Source organism: Passer montanus, unplaced genomic scaffold (assembly GCF_014805655.1).
Source record: "Passer montanus isolate IOZ18808 unplaced genomic scaffold, ASM1480565v1 scaffold180, whole genome shotgun sequence".
NCBI classification, from domain to species: Eukaryota; Metazoa; Chordata; class Aves; order Passeriformes; family Passeridae; genus Passer; species Passer montanus.
This window is the reverse complement of record NW_024365382.1, coordinates 463104-490548: the sequence shown is the minus strand read 5'-3', so window position 1 is coordinate 490548 and position 27445 is coordinate 463104. Positions and strand designations below refer to the sequence as shown.

The 27445-nt window shown below is 42.1% G+C and overlaps 1 protein-coding gene across 1 annotated transcript; it reads left to right on the top strand.

Moving 5' to 3' along the window:
- CYYR1 (cysteine and tyrosine rich 1) lies at window positions 1-27445 on the top strand. The gene is made up of 4 exons (XM_039705643.1): window positions 1-541; window positions 2833-2938; window positions 22886-23043; window positions 26977-27445. The coding sequence occupies exons 1-4, from the start codon at window positions 1-3 to the stop codon at window positions 27108-27110; spliced, it is 939 nt and encodes a 312-aa protein (XP_039561577.1). The 3' UTR covers window positions 27111-27445.

The following is a 27445-nucleotide window of genomic DNA, read 5'->3' as shown; positions in this document are numbered from 1 at the left end:
ATGGACAAGCCCGTCTGGGGTTTGGGAACACGCCGGGGCCCCACGGCAGCCGAGTGCTCCCAGCCCGGCCCGGCACCAGCTTCACCCTGCACCGCCGCTCGCCCGCCTTACAAACGGGCCCTGGCTCTGATCTCAGTTTACAAACTATCACAGTTTCAATCCCTCTTTAAAGACAATCTCGACTTTAACCACGGCAGGAGCCCCCTCGAAGACCGCAAGACCAAGGCGAACAAGACCTGCGCCGCTTCTCGCAGCCCGCCGGGCAGCACAGAGGCGGCGGGGAGCACAAAGGCAGCGGGGAGTATGGCGAAGAGCAAAGCCCGCCGCCACTCCGCGGGCTGCGGCCCCGCTCGGAGGCGGCCACAGGGGACAAGGAGCCCCGCCTGGATCCCGGATCCCGCCTGCCCTCCTCCCCTCCTTCTCACTCTGGCCCGCCCCCGCCATGAGGCGGACGGTGGCTCCGCGCACGCAGCCGGCATGGAGCGGTGCCCGGCCTGGGGGGCATTGTTTCCCCCTTTCCTCCTCCTCCTCCTCCTGGCAGGTCAGCGGGGCGGGCGCGAAGCTGCGGGCAGCGGGTGTGAGCGGGGCCGGCGGTTTGGGTCCGATGTGGAAGCTGATTGAATCCGGCGATTGAATTGGCATGCGGATTGGGAAGGGGCTCCCCGGGGTGTTCCAGCAGAGCGCTCCCGGGCAGGGTGTGGGGTGAGGGAGCCCCTCTCTGGCTGCAGGGAGGGTAAACCTCGGGAAGACAGGACTGAGAGAGGACCTCGTGTAGAAATGTCTGAAGGCGGTGTGCCGAGAGGATGGAGCAGAGGCTCGGCGGTATTGAGCAGTGGAGGGGGTGGGCAGCGTGCAGAAGTTGATGCCCAGGGAGTTACACCTGATCATGAGGAAGAACTTTGCTGTGAGGATGTCCGCACACTGGAACAGATGGCCCCGAGTGGTTGTGGAGTCTCCCTGAATAGAGATACTCAGGAACCGTCTGGATGCAATGCCGTGCCACATGCTCTAGGATGATCCAGCTTGAGCAGTCAGGTTGGACCAGATGATCCACTGTGGTCCCCTCCCACCTGACCCGTTCCATGATCCACTGTGAACCCACCCATGGAGGATAGACCTGTGATGTGCAGGGTGAAGGCACCTTGGTGCTCTCCCGCCAGGGCAGAGCCTGGAGGTGTTCTGGCATGGCACAGCTGGAGCCACCAGTACGCACGCCAAAAAAGAGGTGACATTGCAAAAGCCTGGAGCTGCTGGCACAGGGGTGTGCCTTGGTATGGGGTGTCCTGAGATGGCAGCCCTGCCAAAGCCTTGGTATGGGGTGTCCCATGTGTCAGTCATCCTGTATTGCTGCTTCCTATGGAAGTGCCTGTACTCCCCATGGCCTGCTGTTCTCCTTCTGGAGACGGATGTCCTGCTGGCTGCCCTGGTTCGCTGGTTGGCGGGGCTGGTTGACAGAACGATGAGTTGATTGTCCTGTTTTTTTCATGTGTTTCTTTAATCCAGGAGTCATCTCACAGGGTTAGGGTGCGTCTGCCCAGGCTGACCCATGTGCTGTGTTGCACACCCCTTGCTTAATGCTCATTTTCACCAAGCGAGGGCTTCTCTAATTTTGGTAGAGACCAAGTGTGAGCAGGTTCAGAGAGCTGAGCTGCTAAAATCCTGTGAGCAGTCAGGCTGTGAGATGGGTCAGCAGCGTGAGTCAGTGAGCAAAGGGGTCTCAGTGCAAGGTGGGAACTTTCACCTACTTGGGGCAGGAACGGGAGCATGGCAGAAGCTGGGATGAGGTAGGGTTGCCCGGATCCCAGCACGCCAACCAAAAGGGTCAGCACAGATGAAAGGCAGTAATGGCAGTGGGAGAATTAGAACCTCTCTGGTGAGTTGCAGCCTGGGAAAGGGGAGCTATAGTGCATTGGGAATGCAGAAGCATGGTTTGGCATCTTTGATTTCAAGTCTCTGCCACTGCAGTATGTGACCAAATAGGTCACCAAGGGTGATGGTGTATGGTACACGGAGTCTCTCTGAATTTATCCAGGCTGCAGCTTGAAACGTGGGGATGGTGATCCCCAAGAATGTTTTTACAGTGCAGTGGCAGTACAGTGTTATCTTCTTGGGGTAACCTGACTAAGGGCTTTGAAAACACTAAATGTCATGGCAGCACAAGAAGTAGATACTGCTAAAATAGCTTCTCATAGGAAGAAAAAGATACATGCTCTTCTGCGTTTCTTAATTGTAAAGAGCTCTCTTATTGTCGTTTCACAGATTGCTTTTCCAGCAGAGCATTGTGGCTGGCATCACTCGTGGCTTCAAGTGCCCTCAGTGGGGCAGAGAGAGCCCTGCTGGCCCCTGTGCCAGGCACTGCCATGCCATGGCCCTGGTGTTGGAGCACAGTGAGGGCAGCTGCTGCCAGGTGGCAAGGGATGAGGGAGCCCCAGCTGGGACTGGGAGAAATAGCCTGTTCTCAGACAACTTCCTTCCCTCCTGCCACCCTCCAGGTCCACAAGACAGGCAGCCCAGAGTCAGGTTTCTTCTGGACTCCTTGCTGGGGTGGAAAAAGTTGGTCTCTGGTGTCTTGGCATTTCAAAATGTTCTTTTTAACTTTAAAGGATTAAGTATAAGGAGGAAATTACATGGCTGGCTACAGAATACCCATATGGAAAGCACCTAAGTCTGAAATGCAGAATGAGTGGGAATGGGCTGCCTTTAGGATTACAGAGTCAGATTGCACCTCAGGGGCAGTGCTGTGATTGTATGAAACTGTTAGACTGCATTTTCTTCAGAGCTGTGCTGTACAAGGTTTTGATGTTGGACATCATGAGTGTTATTTTTATTCAGCAGAAGATTGTTTGGCTCAGTGTGATAATGACTGCAAGGCTTACTGCTGTGATGGGACTACTCCCTACTGCTGTTCATATTATGCCTACATTGGGAATGTCTTTTCGTGAGTATATTTGCACTTAAAAAAAAGGGGTGCTGTGTTCATGAAGTCCATGTAAATTTGCTTTGGCAAAACTATGTTTTGGCAATAAACTGAGGCAGGGTTTGGGTTTTTTTGTTTCAGTTTGGTTTGTTTTTTTCCTTGCTGGTAACAATCTCTGGTATTCCTTTGAGGTCTCATGTTACATGAATTTTTGAAACATACCAGAAAGCTTGCTAAAATTGTGGGTTCTGTCCTTAGTTTGTGTACAGTAATATAATTTCTGGATCTAAACTATAGAGATAGTGAGAACTTTGTTTCAAGCTCAAGCTGAAAAGATCTGTGAATAGAAATCTTGTGTGTTTTGTTGAAATGGTTTCTCACACTGAGTTGATAGTGATTGAGTAGTAATTCAAATTACTTGGATTTGAAATTCATATTGCTTTGAGTACTTTCTTTTAATTTGCACTTTTATTTACTGGTTTGTTTTTGTTAAATAGTGTTTTGGCTGTTGGTGCAATTTATTGAACAGATTCTAGGTGAGACTAATCTGATCCTTTAACAATGTTGTATGAATAGCATGTTTCACAGTGCTTTAAAAAACAGGGCAGATGAAATGAAGTGGTTACAAATATTTTCTATCTAAAGAAAAATACAGGAATAAACTGTTATTAAAAAACATAGGCTCTAGTGCAGCTGTTTGCATCAGTGAGGAAGAAGAGAATCTTATCTGCTAATAGACCTGACTCTGGCCTTAACTAAAGTCACATCTCACAAGTTGTAAATTCATGTGCAAGGGCAAACCTAAATGTAACATAAAATGTGGGTCTTCATGATAGGGCATCTTATTTTCTGTTGCATCAATTACACTAGTAATTTCCTTAGACTTTAGCATACAGTCTGTGACTTGTTTTTCGTTTGTGAGAAATGGCTACTCACTTTTAATAATTTTAGAAAGGTTTATTAAACCTTATAAAAAATACAACAGAAGACTGAATAGAGAATATGTTACTGCACTGGGAGCAAAGGATTTTCCCACCATGTGCTTGCTCACACAATGGAGGTTTCACCTTTCAACCCTTTAGTCCCTCCCAAAGTTCTGTCCAATGACCCTTTCTTTTCTGTCCAGTGGTGGAGATCACTTCCTCAAATCCTGACTGGAGGTCAGAAGTAACTACAGTGACAAGCCAACCCAGATGTCCCAGCCCTGGCTGTCTCTTGATAACAACACGAGGGGGTAAAACATAACTGTAAATCTATAAAACTTTTCTTAACCTATATACATGATATTTGTCTGTTAATTGTGAGAGTCGATCATTGCATTACTCATCTATCACAGGTTTATATTCTTGACTAAAACCAGAGAAGATAAAAATGACATGGCATATGGACTGCCTGGTACTTGGGGAAGACTGAGTGGGAAGGTGGTAATTGCTTTTTTTTAGAAAGACTCCTCTGATGCAAGTTTTGTTTCAGCCATGGTACCTGGAGAATATTCCAGTGTTCCCATCAGTATATTTTATAGCACTTTGAAGGAGTAGGCAGAGTGATGGTATTTTAATATAGAATTGATCCACAGTTTTTAAAACAGATTACATGCTTCCTGGGCTTAAGTAAATAAAATTATGGTAGAACACCAGAATCCTTCATTCATCTGGAAATGACAAAGCATGTATTCAAGATGGTTGTTGTTCTTAGGTGCACAATTCACCAGGTGGAAAATGCTGAAGATGCACACACAGCATAATGGTTTTGCACATTAGCAAATGGTTTTATAGGTTTTGCACATTAGCATATCTAACAAGAATCACTAATTATAATTGGTGAGGTAATTCCCCCAGTTAATATCTTTCTCAAATCCTCCCTTCTCTACATAGGTAATTAACTTTGTTTATAAAAATGTTTATAAAAAAATCTAAAAGAAAAAAGGCAAAAATCAGTTCAGCATCAGCATGCTGTTGGGGGTGGTTCTGGGTGCTGCCTTTGCTCTTCCACAATACTTTGTGGCCAGCAGCTCTGAGTTGGTGTGAAACAATCCCAAATTTTAGATTAATAATGTAGGAAAGAGGACAAATAGTCCATCAGTTCTTTCAAACAAATACTGATGGGCCAGCTGAATGTTCAGTGGCAATGAGAGGACTTATATATGGATTTGGCCCACCAGATTTAAGAAAATCCATTGATAAAATATTCAGCCCATGTGATTTGTCTGTATTTCCCTGGGTAAGTCTTTGAGGGGAGTGAACTGGAATATTGGCATAAACAGAAGAAAGCTGGCATGCTACATTACATGGCAAAATTTCTTCATAAACTTTGTCTTCAGAAATGTCTTACTCGAAGACAGCTTTTATTTAGAAAAACAACACAAAAGGAAACAAAACACCTGATTGCAAGGACTTCAAAAGTAACTTGAAGAAAAAAAACTACTTGAGAGAACTATAATCTCATTACACATAGTGAAATGTTTGTGAGAGGGAAGGGGGAAAAATCTTACTAGTGACACTAAGGATGCAACAGCCTTTTTAATTAATGTGTTATCTGCATGAACCTAATCTATATTGGAAGAGGTGAGGTTTTGGGTGGCTTTTGGGCTTTTTTTTTTAAGTCTAGAGGATGTACAATGCAGCCAGGAAGGAAGGCAGGCAGACAATGGGAGGAAAAGAGGCAGAGAACACATTTAGCATAAAAATTGTGTGCATATTTTGGCCTTCAAAACTGAGGAAAAAGGTGTGTGTAGCCTGTCTTAAGTGTGGCATTTGACGTGGAGTACTTTATATCCAATGGTACCTTTGGGAAAAGCAGCTGACTGCTATTCCTCAAGGTAACAATGTTCCTTAAGCTGATGAATTTGATATGGCAATATTGAGAGTGGGAATGGAGGAGGAGTGCACCAAAGGATACAACTGACATTTTAAGAGTTAGGAATATAGAGACGTAGCCTCTGGATTTCATAGTGAATAGTAAATTCCCACAGTAAATATGTGTAGCAACAAATGGGTTGCGAATAGTTCTGTGTCTGCATGGCAGTTATATGGGACTCTGCTTAAAATAAAATTGTTTTCCTCTTCATTAATGGTAACGTTCAAAATTTCCCATGATTAAAGCACTTTGGGACAGTATGTAAAACTAAATTTACCTGGCAGTTCACATTTCATGCCTCTGGCTCTGGGACTTTGATACTATGCCAGAGGTCTGCTGAAGGCCCAGTTCAGTAATTATTTTTTCCATTTTGCTTGACTTCTGATTAGAAGAGTCTTCCTGAATGAGCATATGGAACAGAGCCTGGATGGCTATAAATGTGTTACTGGAAAGGCTGAAACTCTGATAGGCAAAATAGGCTTGACCAGGAGAAAGTTTATTCGATGTATTGCCAACTAAATATAGAGTTGGAGGGTGAGAAATAAAGACTAAAACTCTCCCCTTCCCTCCCCTCCTCCCTCAGGCTTTATCCCAGGCTCAATTTCACTCCTCCATCCCCATTTCCTCTTCTTCCCCACTCTGAGTGGCACAGGGAGTGGGGAATGTGGGTATGGTCAGTTCTTCACAGCCCATCTGCCCTGCTCCTCACACTTCTCCTTGGTTCAGTCTGTGCTGGGTTGCAGTGTGGTTATCTCCTTGGTACAGCGCTATAAGAGTTGGAGAAATTATGTCTTCTTTGACTCACTATAGTTTTACATGGACAAAGTACAGTAAGAGTCATTTGAATGCTATGGAGAGGAGAAATTATTTTGAAACTCTCAAAGGGAGATCCTTGGCTGGCAAATATCTGGGTTAATAATTATCAACTTTCATAGACTTACATTCTCTCAAGCCAGCTGGGGATCCAAAATAACTTTTTGCCCTCTGAGAAGAAAGAAGAATCTGTTTTCTGTATTGTGAATGTTGTCACACGTGTGGTGATGGTGGTGATGATTAATTAAAAAGATGTGAAGCTCTTTAGAAATCTGGAAAAGAGATCATCTCTTTCTCTGCCCATGTCCACTGAGGCTGAGCAGAAGCATGATGCCTTTGACTGGATTGTCAGTCAAAGGCAATCCAAAATGCAGCCTTGGTGTTCCTCTGTGGAAATCCAGCACAGCTATAAGGCTAGGAAAAGCAGATTATGTGATCATGACTTCTGTGTTGGATATGAATTTAAACTCAGACTTAACTGCTTGCCAGTAGTCTGAGCTGTCACAGCTTGAGCAGGATTTACATTTTGATTTTGTTGAGTTTGATTCTGTAAGGAACTAAATATGCTAAATGAAAGTTCTCTGTGCAATTAATAAATGAGGAAAAGGCAAAATCAAAACATCACTGTCCCCTTTGACAATTAAACAGGAACAAAGGAACTCTGTGCTTTAAATCTGTGAGCTTTCTGCTAAGATACTCATTACTAATGAAAACCTTTTCCTCTGAAATCTCCTGAACCTTATTTCTGAAGGGAGAAAAATAGGAAAAAGAACTTCATTAAATTGCTCTTTTGAAATGGAAGGATTTAATTTATCTGTTTCTCTGCATTTCAAAAGTTGCTGTTTATAATAGGGTCTTTCTTCATACTACACGTAATCTGGTAATGAGTTTAGCATAACCTTCAGTGTCTAAACAGATGTTTGTTGTTTGAAATGAAGAGCTTAGAAAACATGAAGGCATGTGTGTTACTTTATCCACATGATTTCTCTGATCAGAAAAAGAGAAGCGGTACATCTTTTTCTTTTTAATTATCTATGTGATAAAGGAGGGTAGAAATAGAATGTGAAAAAAGTGATTATTAAATAACTCCTTATCAAAACCCAACTATAGAAGCATTACAATAATTAAGTAGCTAGAAGATCACATAACTTCATTACTAACAAGATGGCAAGTCATAAGAAATGTGTAAGAGCCTTTAAGAAATGCATCCCTTAAATGACTCCATTAATCCATCTACACCAGTCATTGTATTCTCTTTCTCTATGGGTTTTGTATTGACTTTACCTTCTATTCAGTGCTGTTGACAAGAGGGTGCCATTGGAAACAGGTAAAAATGCCTTGCCATGACTGATAAATCATGGATTTTTTGTTCAGACAGACAAATGTAGCTGAAGTGTGTAATAGCAAAACTGCAAAGAAAACCACTCAAAGTGTAGGCTGTCCATTAGATCCAATTGTCCAAGAAGTTTAAAAATCGAACTGATGAAACACCTTCATAGTTTTCCCTGTTTTCTCTAGTTTCTTCATTTTACAGAATAACGTTTTGCTTTCCTCCATTCTTTTGAAGTCTTAAATTTTTTTTTAGTGTTCCTGGTGGTACTTTGCTCTTGTGCAATGATTATAATTCCTCATAATGCAAGTGACTTATTTGCTCATTAATACAGCTGGCACCTTACTCAGCTGGTGTTCCTATTCTTCATCAGTCTTTTTTCAGTCTCTGCCCGGATGTGTCTTTGTCACATATATTTATATGTGGCTTCCCATAATGGGATCTCATTCTGTGGCGGGGATATGTGTGTGCCAGGTGACAAAACCATGGATGGCATTCTGCATGCTCTTCTGTCAGGTGTCTGGAGCTGACTGCTATCACCCCCACATTGCTGTCCTATTCCTAAAGTGTGCCTGTCCCAAATTTCCAGTCTGTTTGGAATGTTCACTATTGTCCTAGGGTGACTTTATGATGCTTGCATCCCCATTTGTCTGCCCAGAAATGAATTTTGCACTTTTGTCTGTTTAGCCCAGAAAAAAGTTTTGCATGGTTCTGAGAGCCAAGGGGGTGAGAGAATAAACACAGTTTATCAGAAACTGCACTTGCTGCCCTGCATCCTTCTCCTGGACTGTGATGTCTGCAACACAGACAGCAAGAGAGAGCTCTCCTTTGCTTTTAGTTAGCTTTTAGCTAGCTGAGGCAGAGAAGTTCCCTGCACTGTGGTTTTTCTTTTCCTTGGAACTATTTAAACCTGCTCTGCACTGAACACCCATGTAAGAGATGGTCTGAAGTTTTCCTCATCTGCCTCACGACCATTGTCAAGGATGGAGATTGAAGCCCCCCCCCAAGGACTGAGACTGAGAGCCTTAAAATTCTGACACAGGTACTGGCCTGATTGAAGCAGAATGTTTGCCAAGTGTTGCTTGCAGGTGTGTTCACTGGACCAAGCCTGGTTTCCCACAGAAACCAGTCCTGAAACAATAGGTCCCGCTCACTGCTGGGACTGGTTTGTCCTGTTTCAGAACTGGACTGTCCATTCTTTCTCTCAATGGACTTACTCTCCACTGTCCTGTACCTGTTCCCCTCCCAGCAGAGGACTATGAAAGACCCCTGAGTTAACCAAAGACTTTCAGATTCTCCCCGATGTGACAATACAGATCTATTGGCCGGACCACGAGGATTTTGTCTCTCTGTTGGTACCTATACTCCCCCCCATCTTTCCCTCTCCTCCACTATCCTTTATCTCCTTTCTAATCCTTCTATCACATTTGCTGTGGGCACTCAATAAAAGGTACATTTGTTTTGATTAATACTGAAATCCCCTCTGTGTTGTTTTTGCACTCTGAGATCAGTTAATGAACCATCACAACTCCCACTAGCATTAGCGGAGCGTGACATTAAAACCCAGAAGACTCAGGGTGTTCTGCTGCTTCTGCCAAGTCCAACATACTACTACTACATTTTCTTTTCCTGCTTTCCTTGCCCCCCATAAGTGCTTGTCTCAGTTTAGAGTCAAGTTTAGGAGAACATCACTCTAGAATCAGTGTTTCCTCTTAGATTGATTTTTCATGGCCAGGTTTTGGTAGCAGAATGGCCACAGAGGTGGCGTTTTTGAGAAGGTGTTGAACGCTTCCACCATGTCCAGCAGAGGCAAACCCTGATGGCTCTGAAGATGGACATGACACTGGCCAAAACTGGACCAATGAGAGATGTTGGTAATGCCTCTGTGATAACATATATAAAAAGAAAATCCAAACAAAGGTACAGTTGATAGTTCCCGCTGGCCTTGGACCAAATCAGACCAAACAGTTCAGGGTAAAAAAAAACCCCAAACAAAGGCCATGGAAGGATTGCTGCCATAGTCTCCAAGGCCAAGGAAAGGAAGAAAAACCCAACTTCTTGCCTAAACTAGCTAAGCACTAAAGTAACCACCGTCCTCACTGCACCAGAATCACCTGGGGAGTGAGGCTTTGAAAAAGCCTGTGCAAGAGCCCCAAGGCTCCCTTCTTCCCCTGGACCAACCTTAAAGCTATAGCAACCTTTTTTTGGCAAATAGCAGATGATAAGGGAATAGAAAAGCACCCCAAGATAGTGCTGGAGACCCCATGCCACATTTAAACATGTTCCGCTCTTAGTGATGAAGTGTTTTGTTGAATCAGGACATTTGCATTCAGCTTGGCTTTCGAGTGTGACTAGGTGTTGAAGTTTGAGAAGCACAAGGAGAAATCTTCAGCAGCACAGAGAGGACCAATTAATTCTTTCTTATATTAGCCTCTTTGGTTCTTCAGTGTACTTGCTTTTAGAGTCCCCTTTTTTACTTTCTAGTTCTTGTACTATTTGTGTATTTATTGTACCATTTGCCTTTTTGCTTCACATCACTCTGTTCTTTCATTTACCACTTGCCCTCCCCAAAGTGGGAAAGTGTAATTCTGCTTCGTACCTCAGAAAATTTGCTGCACAGTCCAGTTAATCTCATTGAGTTGCCTGATGTGTGACATGCTTCCGGTACCACCAAAAATGCCACTCCTATCCCATGAGACCAGTCTAAGGGTACTATCTCATCTCCATTGGTCCTGATGGGACAAAAATGTCTGTACTGGAGTAAATACTTGCTTAAGACAAGAGTGTTCCTGTGTTTTCTATGGGACTAGCTGATTAATGCAGTTGCTTTGAAAAATAAAGAAAAAAAATTAAATTTAGAGACGTTTTGAATGGAGTCTGCTAATCCCGCTCTCAGTCTGTGAGCCCAGATTCAACATATGAGGCACAGTCCCCAAATGTGGTGTGTCAGGAAACATTTATTAAAAGTGTACATACCTTTTATAATATTTTTACTATCAGGCTAGAATAGATGAGTCTGGATAACCAACAGTATAAATGTTCCAATAACTAATAGCTAACCAATAATATACCAATAATATAGGATGTTGCTCCCTAAGAGCAACATCAGCCATACCTTTTATAATATTTTTACTATCAGGCTAGAATAGATGAGTCTGGATAGCCAACAGTATAAATGTTCCAATAACTGCTAACCAATAATATACCAATAATATATAATGTTGCTCCCTAAGAACAACATCAGCTTTTTTTTTTCCTAAAACAAGCACTTGTATCATTTTTTTTTCTGCAAAACTACTATGCTTCTGCTACTTGTTATATTTTAGAAATCTTGTTACATTTTAGAATCTCCTGCCTTGACTGCACAGCCCTTTCTTTTCTTACTAGGAGCTCTTTGTTTCATTTCCCTGCACCCAGAGCTTTCCCTGAGCTTTGGTGACTTAGCACTGACTCAGAGAGACATGAGTCCTTTTGATGTCTGTGTATTTTTTTTTCATACCTACTGCAGCTTAGCTCTGAATTCAGAGCTTTTGCTTGTGTTGCACTGGTAGGTCAGTGCACTATCACAGGCAGCCCATAAATGTGCCAAGCTCAAGGTTCACAGTTCTTAGTAGCTCACCCCTGCTGCATCTACTGGAATGCTCTTCCAGAGCCATACTTTTCTGATCATCAAGAATCTTTTCTTTCACAAGCTTTTTCTGAAAGTCTGCTAATTCTTGTATTTTTTAAATTGATCCTTCATTTTGATATGAAATTGGGAAATAACTTTTTCCATCCCTTCTCTAAGTGATGGATTGCGGACTGGATTTGTTTTGGGGAGCTGCTATATGGCAGAGTGTATATCCATTGTATGTATCACATGTGATTCTTGGGGTGTCCTGTGCAGGGCCAGGAATTGGACTTGATGATCCTGATGGATCCCTTCCAACTCATCACATTCTGTGATTCCCATTCACTGTATTAGTTACCTGTGTACATTTAAGTATATTTCTTGTTTCAAAAGTATAACCCTCGTTTAATCAGTGGGGTATGTGGTTTGCACATACATAGAAGGAAAAGAATTGCCTGCTTTCCTGGGTAAACATCTCTTTGTGTTACTTGAATGCGCTGTTGACCAACCTGTCTGCTCTTTCCAACAGTTGCACGTTTTTCTGAAGTGAGTATAATGGACTGTGATCCTTGTGGGGAAAAATTTGGACATTCTGAGCATATATCTTAATGAAAATGACATTAATATGTTGTTTAGTGGTCATGGATGCTTTTGATGTTTTGAATATTTTGCAAACCATGTAACAGCATTCAGTCACTTTCTCCATGCTGTTGCAAAATGGTGGCAAGTAACAGGTTGTGATATAACAGAAGGATTTACCTCAAGAGAAACTTCACAAAATGTTGTGTTTATAGATCATTCTGTCAAAATGTCACTCCATCTGGTTTTGCTACCAGAGATATTTTCTAGGATAGGTCTTCTGGCTTGTGAGTCCTATTGTTTCTTCCCGTGAGAAACACCAGCTCTGGTAAAGTGCATGGACTTACTGGAGCACACAGGATGGCAAAGGACAGGTGGAGGTTGGTTGTACTTTGATGTTCCTGTTGTGTTTAACTACTGTCAGATGTGATAATGACAGCATGGAAGAGCCTTCTGCCAGGCTTCCTTGTGCTCCAACAAGGAGGGAGCAAAGCGTTTCTTTTTTGCTTTATCTCATTAGCACAAAAAGGAAGGTAACATGTCACCAAAACTGTGATGGAGGAACCAGGGTGCAGGGCGTGCCTCTTCTGCACAGCTCTGCAGGAGTAAGGAGTGTCCCATCTCCTGGGAAAGGGGAGGAAGGGACTGGATCCTCTGTTTGCTTTACCCCACGGCGTGGGGTTCTCTGTCCTGCACCTGGGCCATGCAGGTGGATGAGCCAGGATGTCGTGCATTTGCCAGGGAAGTTATTGCAGACTCATCAGGACCTGGCTCTTCTCCAGACCCCAGTGATCAGCTGAGGTGGAGGAGGTCAAGCCTAGCTCAACATTACTTACTGTGTATGTGCACGTCTTTACTGTCTGATGACTTCTGCACCCTCAGCATAGCTGCATTCAGATAAAGCAACTTCCATCATTTTATGGAACCTGTAAGAGCCACAGCATGTTTCTCTAACTATAGTTTAATTTTCCAGTTTTTTTTAGTGTTCTGACTCATAGTCCTCTTCTCCAGAAGCATAAAATGATTCATATACCCAAGCACTTAACACCTTTTCCATTTGTAAATGGCATTTCATGCATGCTTAATGAGGATATTCCACTAAAACCGTAATACGCTAAAACCGTAATTTGCTTATGTTTCATAATAAGGTTTGAATCCTGCAAAGACTTATGTTAATACTTTCAAGTTCATTGTAGGTTTTTGCAAATGGTGATTTAGAATCAGAATGTCCTCTGGCTTAGTCTCAGTGGGTCTTTGTGCCCCTTGTAAGCTCTGACACAGCACCTGGGAAGAGAGAGTGGGAAAGAAAAATGGAATTTGTGCTGTAAATCTGACAGAAGAGAATGCTTAAGAGGCTCTTTTATTGCTATCACAGGGGTAAGATTTGAGTATTAAAATACATTAGAAAAAGAAAAGATGAAAAACTTTTTTTTTTCATTTAATCTGCTTTAGAATTTCTAAAATTAAACTCTCAGTGTCTTATTATTTTCATATGACGATATGAGGGAAAAATCCCTTTGCTGGGTAATTCAAAGATCAGATAGATTTATTTAGACTCAAAATATACGTTTCTAGCTAGCACTGCAGTTTTAAAAAGCTATTGCATGGTTGTTCAAGCAATGCACATATTTTATGATTTTCAAATGGAATAAAATAAGTTATGATGTTAGGTTTTTACTGTTCTAATTCAGACTTTTTCTGCCAGAACATCCAAGAACCACTCCAGATTATTCAATGTCAAAAAAACCTCTAAATATTTTTTATTTGTCTAACACATAGAATTCTAAAAGCAGTAAAATCTTCTAATCTGAGCTGAAATTTAATAAATTCATTTAATTGATGCATTTTTGTGGAAAAGTTTATATTCTCAGAATCAGATTTATGAAAAGGTCAAAAGGCATTTTTCTGGTCCTTAAGGTAGTGTTATTTGTTCATATTCAGATATTTTATTCCTTTGTTTTATTCAGTGTTATTTTCACTTAGGTCTTGTTGTCAAAAGGATTTTTGGTTACAATTTTCCTCTCCTTTGGTACATTAAATGGCAAAATTCTCTCCTCTATCTTCCCAATAACTTAAAAAAAAAAAAAAAGGAAGAAAAGTCAATAAGATTTTGCTTCAGGAGTGATTTATCACTCATTAATGTCAATGAAAGAGTCCAGCTGAAGCAATACTAAGAGTTAGGAAAGGACCATGAATTCCAGTTTCTGCAAAGCTCAAGCCATGTGTGTTTAGCTTTGTAGAACTGGAAATGGCTTGGCTCCTTGCAATCAAATCTGTTTTCCACGTGCAGGTGTTGCCACCAGGGAATTGGAAACAGCCCTGACACTACATCAGCAAGTGGGTCCCTGTGCTCCCTCCCTCACCATGCTGGTCTCCACACAACATTCCATTAAAATTAATAGGAGCATTGCTGGTCTTTCCAGAAGGTGCGAGAGGAGCTGAAGCCTCCAATTTGTTTATACTCCATGGATGCTTTTCCAGTGATGTGCAGGATCCTTGCAGAGCCCACCACAGGTTTACATAAAAAATCACAAATGAGACAGGACTGCTGTGGAACACACCTTGAGCTGTTTATTTCCCAGCATCAGTCTCATTACTTGGTTAGGAAATGGGAGGATGCCAGCAGCTCATGTCCTCAGCAGCAGCCAAAAAACTCAGTGTTACAACTCACTTTAAAAGTTTTTTAACTAATCACATAAAGCAAAGGCATACTGACAGTAGATTTATCTAACCACTGTAAGCACTTGTACCTTCAGTTAAAACAATGCTTGCTTATTTTGAATACAACACCTGCCTGTAAGCCTTAAAATACAATTTACCTCTGATTTTAAGGATTCCCACAGCCTACACCCAAGATGGATGACAGTCACGAGATTTTCAGGCAGATATAAGTTTGGTCTGTTTTCAAATCAGGGGTTAATTGTCCAATTACAGCTTCAGGTCGTTAAGTCACATTCCTCCAGTTTGCTCTCCCCAATTTGCTTTTGTCTACACTTTTCAGGCCAGAGGCTGTGATGATAACCTTGGTTCTCAGGCCTGGAAGGATTGTTTTGTCTGACCAAACTACGATGAGAGTTACTAACTGGGACAGCTTCAGCTGGTCTCTAGCTGCACAGATAAATTTCCCATAAGAGACACCAATTCAACCAGCCTAGCTCATTAAAGAATAGAAGTAAACAAGTCCCTGGGTATGATAATGATAGGATGGATTCAAACTCAGACAGAGGACCTCAGCCAATCCCATTGAATCCTGAATGCAGACATATCATTTAAACTATACCAAACCAGCCACCAGCTGTGCCACAAATGCCCTCTGCTTGCAGCAAGCTGGACAGTCCACAGCACAGTGCAGCCATACAAGCTATGGCACTGGAGGAGCAACTTGTGCAATCCCAAGATTCGCTGGGAGATATATGAGCCATTGAGGCTCAGACAAAAACTATTGAGAAAACCCTCACTGCTTTACAGCTGGAGCCCATTAAAGGGCCGTGTTTTAACTGTGGAAAAGCCTTGCCATTTGAAAAAGGACTGTTATGAGGCAATGAAAAATGCAAAATTACCTAATACTTGCCCTTGATGCAAAAAAGGGAGGCATTATGCGAACTGCTGTCACTCCAAATTTGACATAGACAGGAAGCCTCTGTCGGGAAAATTCAAAAAGAGTGCACAGCACCACCACATGATTGAAACAAATAATGGCAGCTCAATCACAAGAAAACTTAGGCAACCCAAAACAGATGCAATTTGTGAAATCACCAGTCATCTCCCAAGCAATCCCAACTTACTACCCCCAGAGGCACAGTGTGAGCTGGCAAATTCTAAATTATTATACTTTTTAAAAGACTTTTGCTATTAATTTATACGCACAGGAGTTACTGGTACTTCACAACAGAGACAAGACTTTTTAATGATAGGCAAAGGCAGGAACATAATTCTTGGATTTTCAGTTTTTCCAGCTGTTGTTTCAGTAAATTGTAACGAGGAGTTGATGGTTTTAGCTCTTGCTTATAGTGCTCCAGTGGTAATTCAATCAAAACCACTAATAGCTATTGCATTGCCAATAACTACAGCTAAGCAAGATATTAATAGAGAGACTCTGCTTTTAACTAAGCAAGCTGCATACAGAGAAATGCTGCTTGAGAGCTTTAGCCCGGCTCCTGATGTCCTTTGGGTAGAAAGTGTCAGCAGTGAATGGCCACTGCTGGCTTGCAGTCTAACACATCGTGGTAAAAATATTAACATTACAGGCATGATGGACACTGGTGCAGATGTCACTGTAATTTCTCATGTGTTTTGGCCTAGTAATTGGAATCTAGTGGCACCTGTGGGTGCTTTTACAGGAATTAGAGGAGTCACACTGTGTCTGCAAAGAGAATTCATGATTAATGTTACAGATTCTGAAGGGAAGACAGCGATCGTCTGTCCCTTCGTGGTGCATAGACCCATCACAGTATGGGGGAGAGTTGTAGTGTCCCAGTGGGGAACAAACTAGAGGTGAGTTTTTGATGGAAGCACTCTGCCACTCTGAAGTTATGGAAAACTGACATCCTTGTTTGGGTAAGTTACTGGCCTCTAGCAGAGAAAAAACAAAATGCCCTCAAAAAACCAGTAAATGAACAATTATGAAAAGGTCACATCAAGCCCACAAATAGTCCTTGGAATTGCCCAGTGTTTGTCATTCACAAGAAAACTTCTGATTCCTGGAGATTACTCCACAACCTGAGAAAGATCAGCAAAGTGATAGAAGACATGGGACCCCTGCAACCTGGACTTCCTTCTCTTTCAGTGATTCCAAGATGATGTCATCGACTTAAAAGACTGTTTTTTCAACATCTGACTGCATCCAGAAGATGCTCCTTGATTTGCCTTTTCAGTTCCAGCCATCAATAGAGGAGAACCACTGCAATGATGTCACTAGACAGTTTTACCATAAGGAATGAAAGATTCTCCAACAATATGTCAAGATTCTGTGGCACAAGCTTTGTCTCCAGCCTGACAAAAACACCCACGGTCAAGGATTTTATATTACATGGATGATTTACTCATTGCAGCTCCAACTCAAAAAAAAAAAAAAAAGGAACAGACTTGAGACAGCGTCATCACAGCATCATGATGTGAAAAATGCTGAATTGGAAATTTTTACATTAAAAATACTAGAAATCCCACCCTGGAAATATTTAGGATGGAGGCTGACAGAACAAGTGATCAAGCCAGAAAATATAGCTCTGAACAAGTGTCAAAACCTTGTAAGATTTACAACAGCTTTTAGGGGAAATTAATTGGATCAGACCTGTTTTGGGAGTCACTAATGATGAACTTGCCCCACTTTTGAACTTATTGAGAGGAGACTGTGACATCAGATCTCCTAGAACTTTAACACGTGAAACTCAGAAAGCCCTTGACAGAGTCACTGAAGCTTTCCAAAAAAAGACAAACACACCATTGTGCTCCATAAAAGCCCTTTTTTCTTGCAGTTAGGAGAAAAAATGCAACTTTGTGGTCTTATATTTCAGTAGGGCACTTCTGAAAAAGATCCTTTATTAACCATAGACTGGGTTTTTCTTCCTTATAGGTCTCAAAAAACAATTTTTACAATCATGGGGATGACAGCTCAAATCATAATTGGAGCCAGAACAAGATTGCTAACTATGGCAGGCCAAGATTTTGTAATTATTTATTTACCTGTGAAAAGCTATTACCTTGATTGGGCTTTTCAAAATTCAGAAGATTTACAAATTGCATTGTTAAATTATTCAGGTGTTTTTTCTATTCATTACCCAGGCCACAAATTGTTGCAAGCAAAATTAAGTTTTAGAGAAAAACCCATGCTAAGTGAAGAGCCTTTAAGTGCTATAACTCTTCACTGATGGATCAGGTAAAACACATAAATCAGTAATAGTATGGCAAAATCAAGCAACCAAATGTGGGAGTCAGGTGTTCAAACAGTAGAAGGCTCTCCTCAGATTGTTGAATTGGCTGCAGTAGTTAGGGCATTTCAGTTTTTTTCTGAACCTTTTTAATTTCAGATTCATCTTATGTTGCTAATATTGTTAAAACAATAGAAGGATCAGTTTTGAAGGATGTTACAAATGATGCCCTATATTGTTGGCTTTTGTGCCTTTTGTAATACAGACCTAACCAATATTTTGTCTTTCATGTCATGGCTCATTCCTTGCTTCCAGGATTCACGACAGAAGGAAATGCAAGAACAGACAAACTGATGATGGTTGTTTCAAACACTTTGCCAAACATTTGTGAACAAGCAAAACTGAGTCATGCCTTTTTCCATCAAGATGCACAAGCACTTGGGTGAATGTTTTGCATCTCCAAGGGTCAAGCAAAAGCCATTATTGGTGCTTGCCCTAATTGTCAGCTTGTACAACCTCCTGTTTCTACAGCTGTCGACCCATGAGGGTTGCAAAGCCTGCAACTGCAGCAAACAGCTATCACCAAATACCCATCTTTCGGGAAATTAAACAATATTCATGTGTCAGTAGACACTTTTTCAGCTGCAGTTTTTGCTTCTGTCAACTCAGGAGAAACAGCTAATCATGCTTGTCGACATGTTCTACAAGCTTTTGCTTCATTAGGCATGCCCCAAGAAATAAAAACAGACAATGGCCAGCATACACAACTACAAATTTGCCACATTTTTAATCAATGGATGTGTTCATCACTTTTGGAATTCCCTACTCTCCCACAAGTCAAGCAATTATTGAAACGACACATCACACTCTAAAACACATTTCAGACCACCAAAAGGGGGAAATGGTCCAAGCCACCCCTCAGATGAGGTTGAGTGAAGCTGTATATGTTTTTAATTTTTTTAAATAGCTCATTTGCAGAACCCAATCCACCAATTTTTAGACATTTTCAAATAACACAAAAAAGGCAAAACTGAAAGAAAATCCTCCAGTTTTAATTAGAACCCCTGAGACAGGACAAATTGAAGGTCCATTTCATTTAATAACCTGGGGCAAAGGGTTTGCTTGTGTTTCCACAGGTGCAGGATGTAAGTGGATTCCAGCAAAGAACATGAGGCCATATCACACACAAGAGCACACTGACAATTCCACAAGCAGGGAAATGAGCATGCAGACATGAACTGCACAGAGAGATTACAGTTCATGTCTAATGTCCCCTGCCCAACCTGCAAAAACTGCAAATCTTGGGTTTTACATCAATGTTAATACTCAAAAAATCATTGGTATCATAGAACTCTTTTGGCAAAAGCATGGTGTCCATTGTGTTAAAAAGAAACCAAAGATACCCAAATTTTCAGAAGTGAGTGTAAACAAGACAGTTTAGTGCCTTATAGTTGGCCAGTCCCTGGACAGATTTGGTAGGACACAAAAGCCGAATGTACCAAAATATTTACATGAAAATTGAAATACATAGACAAGCCTTTAGCCAAGAGTGGCTGAACAAAAACACGAAGTTAGATCAAGCAATATATTGGTGCTTGATAGCTTTGCTTGCTTGCTTTTGCAGTGCATATATGCCTGTAGATAAACCAAAAACAAATGTTTGGGTTGCTTTAGCCAAGTCAGCAGGTTCAGACACCATACGTTTGACCAACTCAAGCCCAGACAAACCCTTTCTGACCTGTTTGGTCAGTGTGCCACTGCCAACCAAGGAGTGGCCAATGCCTAACCACAAAAACTATTCACATGCAGTTGCCAGTGAGACAAATTGGGACCCTGATCTTCTTAAAAACCCTTTGAACCTCAAGAATTAGAAATTCTTGGTTCTTGGGCAATGGAATTTTGTGCTGAGTTTCAGTATCAGGGAGAGCCACAATTAAATGTTACTCCCCATCATCCTGTGTGCAGAACCTCAAGTTTTTGGTGCAATTGTACCACTGCTGTGCCTCCTATGGGTAAGACTATTTTATTGACAAATTCCCATGGAAATTGCCAGAAGGATATTGGCTCATTTGTTGAGATAGAGCCTGGCAGGGCATTCCCTCAAAAATTAAAGGTGGCCCATGTAGCATCGGACACCTCACTGTGATAGCACCTAGTGTTAAAAAAGCCATCAAGAAAAACGTAGAGGATGAAGATCTGCCTATCATTATGAAGAAAACTGTAATAGCAATTTTAAACCCTGGAGCCCTGCAAAACAAGTTGCATCAGGTTTGCTTTTACCTCAACTTGCCTCAGCTGTAGTATTGAAACAATTGGACTGATTGGGGTGTTGGTTGAGCAAAGAAATCAATGCTACTTCCATTGTATCACTCCCAAAGTGATGTGATGACAGATTTTAGTGCTGGTAGACGTGCAACCTTACAAAATGGAGCCACCATTGATTTTCTCTTACTGCATGGACATGATTGTGAAGAATTTGAAGGATTTTGTTGTGTGACTTTCTCTTACTGGCACATGGACATGATTGTGAAGAATTTGAAGGATTGTGTTGTGTTTTACAGCCAGGTGTTTGCTGTCATTCAGAATTCATCCATAAACAGTTTCAAAAGCTGAAAGATTTGGCAAATCAAAATAAAACAGACTATGGATCCTGGTTAGACAATTTGTTTGAAGGATGCAATTTTGCAAAATAGGTTTATATGTATTGATTGTTATAGTAGCTATATTAGTAATAGTGCCTTGTGTACTTCATTGTGTGCAGCAAATGATGAACAAGACCATCAAAAAAGTTTTTACAGTTCAGGAAAGAGGGGGAGATGTGAGAAATGGATTTGTAAAGGATTCTCAAAACCTGACTGAAAGCTGACACAGTCTTGTACATTTGTAAGCAAACTCTGAGATAAGGTCTGCTGGCTTAGAAAGGCCATGGAATAGAAATGACATTGTTGAGAGAGAGATTGAACTAGATACAAGTTTCAAGCAATGGCCTTGCAAAAAGACTTGATATTTTTGAGAATTAGAATTTTGAAAGATGCATTGTAGCAAGACCACATGAGGTAAATAATAGGTGATTGGTGTTAGAAGTATTTGCAGCATTGTATGGCAAAAGATAGTAGGCTGAAAATTATTTATAAGGTATTGCAGCCAGGAAATAGGTTGGCTTCTGATAGAACGGCGTTGGGTTTTATATCTCTTATATCTCACCCTCCTATGACAGTTTCTCTCGAGGTAGTGATAATGTTGGTCACATCTTCCAAAATCAGCTTTGAAAGGAAAAGACTTCTTTTTTCTTAGATGCCAGTTACAGTGGTTGTGTTTCTCAGATACTCATGGTGGTTAATACAAAGCACTTGACCTCATCGCCATTTTGAGCTACTGGTTTTACAGCCAGGTGTTTGCTGTCATGAGCTAGGCTTTTGTTAATTAGGTCTTCATATATTCTGCAAAACATTAACAGATTTGTTCTCCCTGCACACTCTTCATTCATTGCTACAGAACAGCAGAAAACAATTTCGCTCTCTGGCAGTATATTTATTACAACACCATATGTTCTGTGTTTACTTATGCTGTACAATTAAGTGATTGTACTGCAAATCATGGCCAGGTTCCTGAATAGCTGGGGCCTAAACATAAACTCTTATATTCATATTTAGGTTCCCAAACAGAAGGTCTCGTTTTCAAGTATTGAGTCCATCCTGACTCTTGCTGAGTTTTTTTAAGCAAGCAGACTATCAGCATTTTGAAAAACAGGCCTGCTATGTTTTCCCATGCTTCTGTGGGGAATCTAAACTGTGGTTTAGACTACTCTTAATATCTGTGGTATTGCAGTGCCTGTTGTATTCTCTGCATTGCAATAATTCCTAGTGAGGCTTATTCATGCTGTCAAACTATCAATTTGGATTGATTAAAATATTGAGTAGAAAGGTTGCCAGCAAGGTTGCAATTTTAAGTCTTTGCTGAAAGATGAAGAGATGCACAGAGTAAGAATATTTCTGTCAAGTCACTGGGCTTTTTTCATGAAAGGGTAGGCTATAAATACCATCTTTCATGTAACATGCTTAACTGCCTGTAGCTGACGACTAACCTGAGTGAAGTAGGGTTCATCAAAAAGGCTGATTTTGCTCTCAGTATTATTGGAAGCTCTTCAGTGTCTCTTAGTGAGGGTTTTTTTGAAGTTTTTCAAGGTTTTTCACCAATGTGTGAATGCAATAAGGCTTTCTTTCCTTTCTCTATATTAAAATTTCAATGAAATTTTGATTCATTATTTTGGGAGCTGAGTTAGATTCTTTCTCTGGATCATTTTAAAAGAAATTGTTTAAGCATCAAATATGTGTGCTGGCTGAAGCAGCAGATGTGTGAAAGGGTGGGTGTTGCTTTGCTTTATGCTGCTCATCCTTGAGAAGAGGATGCTGTCCTTAAATCTGTGGGCTCAGAAGCACAGCAGAAGGACCTAGAATAAAACAATGACAATATTCTGTGAAAGTGTGTCATGCACATGGATGTTTCTGAAATATATTGCTGGGGATAGCTTAGGCTTTCGTTTCAAAAGAAAATCATACCAATGCCTTTCAGAAAAAGATCTTATGTGATGAGGGAAAAAGGAAGGAATTATTCCTCATACTGTTTAAAAATAGATAAATTTAGATGGCCCTTGGAATGGGAGAATTTAGTATATGGTAAATCAGAAGAGTGATCTGGCACAATTGCAAAGGTGAGTTTGAAAGAATTTCTCATTTTCTTTTCAGATGTCTTTCATTTTTTTCTATTCACATGCCTTGATGGACCAAAATTTGAGGCATTTTCATTAATTAATATGTTTTTTTTCTCACATAGAGGCTGCTCTTGAGAAAATAATTCTGTTTTGTAAGCATTATCTGTCTGAGTCTGACTGCATGTTTCCATTCCCCTTGCAGAGGCACAGCAATAGCTGGAATTGTTTTCGGCATAGTATTTATAATGGGAGTGATTGCTGGGATTGCCATCTGTGTCTGCATGTGCATGAAGAGCAACCGTGAGACTCGAGTAGGGGTCATCCGAGCCACACACATCAACACCATCAACACGTACCCAGGTGAGGAAGCAGAGTGACAGCCCTGCAAGGGTGCCTGTGGTCACGGCAGGACTGTTATCCTTGGATAGCTGCAGCTCCACACTCCTGATCTGATTATTAAAATTCTTAGAAATGCCTCTGCCCAAATTAAGATGCAACGAGACCATATGCCTGTGACAGTAGTATGGGTTTTGTTTGACAATGAGAGAGAGAGAGAGAGAAAGAAATAGAAGATAGGTGGGGAGACAGAAAGGTAGATGACAGAGACAGAATAAGGAAAATATCACCACTCTGTGGATCCCAACGATGTTCCATTGATCCTCTCCAGCTGGTCTTCTTGGTGGTGATGGTTCCCCTGAAAAGTATAGAATACAAGGGCTAATATGGCTCAGGCTAGGTAGGAAAACTCAGGCACCTCCCTGGGGCAGGAGGAGTTTGCCATTGTCCCTTGCAACAGACTCTGGGTTCATTGCATCACTTCATTGCAGTCCTGTGGTGCAAGGCTTCAGGAATGACTCTGGTGGCACTTTGGTGAGGGGGGTCTTTGATGGATTATGACACTCCCTCAGCTGCCTCTCATGTGAATGTCCCATGGATGTGGCCTGTGGGGTTGGGGGTTCCACAGCTGGGCTGGTTTTAGTAAGGGAGGATGGGTGTTCACTGCTTCTGACCAGAGGTTACACCCAAAACCTCCTGCCCCTCCTCGTTTCAGGGGAGGGGAAACCTGGCTTCTGTGGGCTGTGGTCTCCCCCATGCCAAACTCAGCCAGAGAAGAATCTCTGCTGGGTTTGGTTTTCTCATGGATACATTCCCTCAGCCTTGTTTGATTTTCCCTAGGCCTGAGATGATTGAACAATAGCATCTTATCTAGGTGGTTTAACTTACAGTCTAAAGTTCCAGTCAGGTGTCTTCAGGGAGGCTTCTTTGGTTATAGCTTCTTTTTACAGTTTTTGTTATAATGGGCAAAACTCTTTTATATCAATGTTTGAGGCATGAACTATTTCAGTCTCTGACACAAAGTAAATGGGGAATGTGACTACAGCAGGAGGCTCTTCTCAGTCTGGAGGGGAACAGCACAGCTCCTGCTGGGAGAGGCAGGACAGCTCAGTGTGCAGTGTCTGGCAGCACAGCTCTGTCTGGGAGGGTTTATCCAGCTGCTAAGTGGGCTAAGGAGACACACTTCACAGATGGGTGGCTCGTGGTGCCTGCAGGAGTGTGTCAAGTCCTTGCTCAGGGCAGTGCTGCATTTTACAGAGCAAACTGTCTCCCTGTGCCAGAGGCTCTCTGGCAATAGATCAGTTGTTCTTCTTTAGTGTTCTGGTTTTTGTATTTGTTCTTGTTCATGTGCAGCTGGCTCCTTCACATTGTCCAGTATAATGGAGGCCAGGCATGTCACAGAATGGGGAAAACCTGGACAATGAGGTCTGTGGACCATAGTGCAAAGGCTTTGAGTTGGGATGCGGAGTCTAATGCAACCTGAGCTGACTGGATTTTGCTCAGAGTTCACAAGCTCTGCTGGGTGCTGCAGGATCCCAGGTGACTTCCACAAAAGCACATGGGCATGTCTGCAGGGTGTTCTGCACTGCATGTCCCAGGAGGGACTGCAGGCTAGGATGCAGTGCTCGACCTCTGCATCCATCTGGCATCATGCCTGAACTGAAATTTGGAATACACATTTGGGCAATGGTTATAAAATCATAGAATGCCTTGGGTTGGGGTGGACTTAGAGATCATCCAGTTCTACCTCCCCAGTCCCAGGTGCTGAGGGACCTGTTTGTGCCTCAGTCAAAGTTAACCAAGTGTTGGACGTGCTCAGTGCAGGCTTCTCTGTGAGTTAAAATTGTTTTGATGCAATTTTTTTTTTTAGGTGCAGGCAGCAGCAGGAAGGCACAGGGTCTAAGCCAGAGATGTCACAGGGTCTGCAGCATCCCAGGGGACAGTAGGGACCCCTTGTGCCTCTGGGGCAGTGCAGTTGTGTCCAAAGTGAGTGTGAGCTGGTGCATACGGCTTTGGTGACTCTACACCAAGCTGGCTTTGTATGAGCCAGCTTGGTGTAGAGTCACCCACTGCACCACACTTGTCACCACTCTAGGAGCACCAAAGGAGGTGGCACCAAGCCAGCTGGGGTCTGCAAGGCACATTTGCCTCGATTCCACATCTACCATATGAAAATGGCCACATTGTTGAAGAGAAAAGCAGACCTGGGATGCAGCATAATGGTGTTTATACAATTCAGTGACATTGTTAATTACAAATTCAGGAGCAATTGCCTTGGGATAACTTTGGGAGTTCATTGTAATAAAATGCAGAAGTGTTCCATGCATGAAGTCTTGTCATCCCACCCCTAGAGATCCCTACTTTTATATTCCTTCCTGTTGCAAAGGTTGCAGCAAACCTCAGGTGCATTATACATACTTATCAACAAGCTATGCAATACTTTTTGTGTACTCCTTTATTATACCAGCTCTAATGTCTGTTTTCTCCCTCACAGCATTAGGTTCCAGTTAGATTGAAAGCATCTGTAATCATCCTCATAATTTCAACATTATTTTGTGTACAGAGATGAGTATGAAAGAAAATGGCAATATTGTCAACCATGAATTGCTAAAGAGCTACTTCAAAAATGAATAGTTGCTGCAAGCTGTAAAAACAAGAGCAAAATGAAAACTCCAGGCCTGTAACCTTTTCCTCCCCAAGTCTGCTCCTGCAATGACAAACCCTTATCTCTCAGTCTCTAGGCAGTTTCACTCTACACCTCAAGGCCTCTAGTTCCAGCATCAGTTTCAGCAGCAGCAGGTTTTGGAGCATGGGGAAGCTTGGAAATGTTTTCTGTGTTCCCTGCTGTCATGAACACTTCTGGAATAATGACTGACCTGGTTTGGCTGCATGGCTTGTGGCCAGCACTGCCCCTGCCATTACCTGTTTTGGACAGGAACAGCACGTGTGAGGATGCTCTTGCTTCTGCCTCAGCCACAGCAGCAGCGTGGTGTTCAAGAGAGCAGAGCATGCTTTTCATGGCACGGTGGGATTTGAGTCTTTTCCCCGCATCACAAACATCCTAGGTTTCTGTTTCCACTCTTTGCTAGTACTGTTTTGTTGCCAGTCTGCCTGAGACATCTACAGAGGGGACAGGAAAGGATCCGTGATGACATAAATGGAGTCATGAGCAGACTCTGGACCTTAAAATTTGTAGAGGATACTCTATTTGGATGCTGATACAGAGCCTTTAGTTCTTACGTGCTATCATTCTGCAGCATTCACTGTCTTTTTTGTCAGTGAATGAATCCTTTTTCTTTAAAGGTATTAGAAGTAACTGAGAAAAAGTTTTTAGCTACTTCTGAATATTTTCGTTGCCTCCTAAATGCCTAATCCAGTTTATGAATGCTGGGCTTTCCTCAGATGTTCCCACTGGTGTGAACAAGGTGAAAGCTTTGTTCTTCCTCAGCCCAAGCAGTGCTAAGATGTCTTGCCCTGGGAAGTGTGATGCTGCTGTGCTTGCCGTTGTGTGGCACTGGAGTTCCAGAGGGTGTTTGAGGTGTCTGTGGAGATCAAGAACCCTGACTGCCATCATTTTGACATGACATAAATCCCTGTTGCTGCTGAAGGAGGAGGTGGAAGGGAATGAATCTGATAAACTCAGCCTTTCTCCCCTGAAAATGTTTAGCTCTACCACATTCACCTGGTACCATCTGCCATACAGGCATTCAAGCACTGTTACTGGCACAGCCTGTTGATAGGCACACAGCTAAGAAATGAGGTAAAGGGCAATAAACAATGACTCACATTGATATAAATTGACTGTATAATGGCAGCAATAATTCATAATTCAATGAATGAATTGCCAGGAGGTTTTATATCAGTTGCATGCAAGTCTGGATATCAGCAAGAAAATACTTGAAGTCTGCGTCTGAAAAACAGTTTTTTAACTCTGTGTTCTTTTTTCTCCCATTTCAGTGGCTCCACCACCATACACTTATGAATATGAAATGGAGTGCCCAGCTGACCTACCTCCACGTTACACTCCAGCCCCACAGACTGTGATACAGTATCCCCCACCTCCTCCATACCCTGGATATTCAGGGAAATAATTAACATGGCTCCACATGGATATTGACTGCCTCTTGAAACAGCCAGCACTGCTGGGACAATGCTCTTGGCTCAGGGACAAATACGATTGGGTTTTGCATCAACACATGTGGCCAGGTGTGGAAAGATTGCCAAGGCTCAGGATGAATAAAATACTCTCCACTCTGGACCATCACGTTTCATGATTAAACAACATGTGACCAAAGAAACAGTTCCTAAAAGTCAGTGTCTGATGAGTAGTGCTTGACACCAGTTCTCAGCTTCACCTGCAGCACTTGGGGGTGGGGGTTTTCCCACGTAGGAATGTGCAAGTGGTGCAAACAGTTCAACAAACTGT

Coding starts and splice junctions, on each gene's coding strand:
- CYYR1 (XM_039705643.1), top strand. CDS start 1: ATGGACAAGCCCGTCTGGGGTTTGGGAACACGCCGGGGCCCCACGGCA. Junction 2,939..22,885: donor TACATTGGGAATGTCTTTTC/GTGAGTATATTT, acceptor TTCCCCTTGCAG/AGGCACAGCAATAGCTGGAA. Junction 23,044..26,976: donor CACCATCAACACGTACCCAG/GTGAGGAAGCAG, acceptor CTCCCATTTCAG/TGGCTCCACCACCATACACT.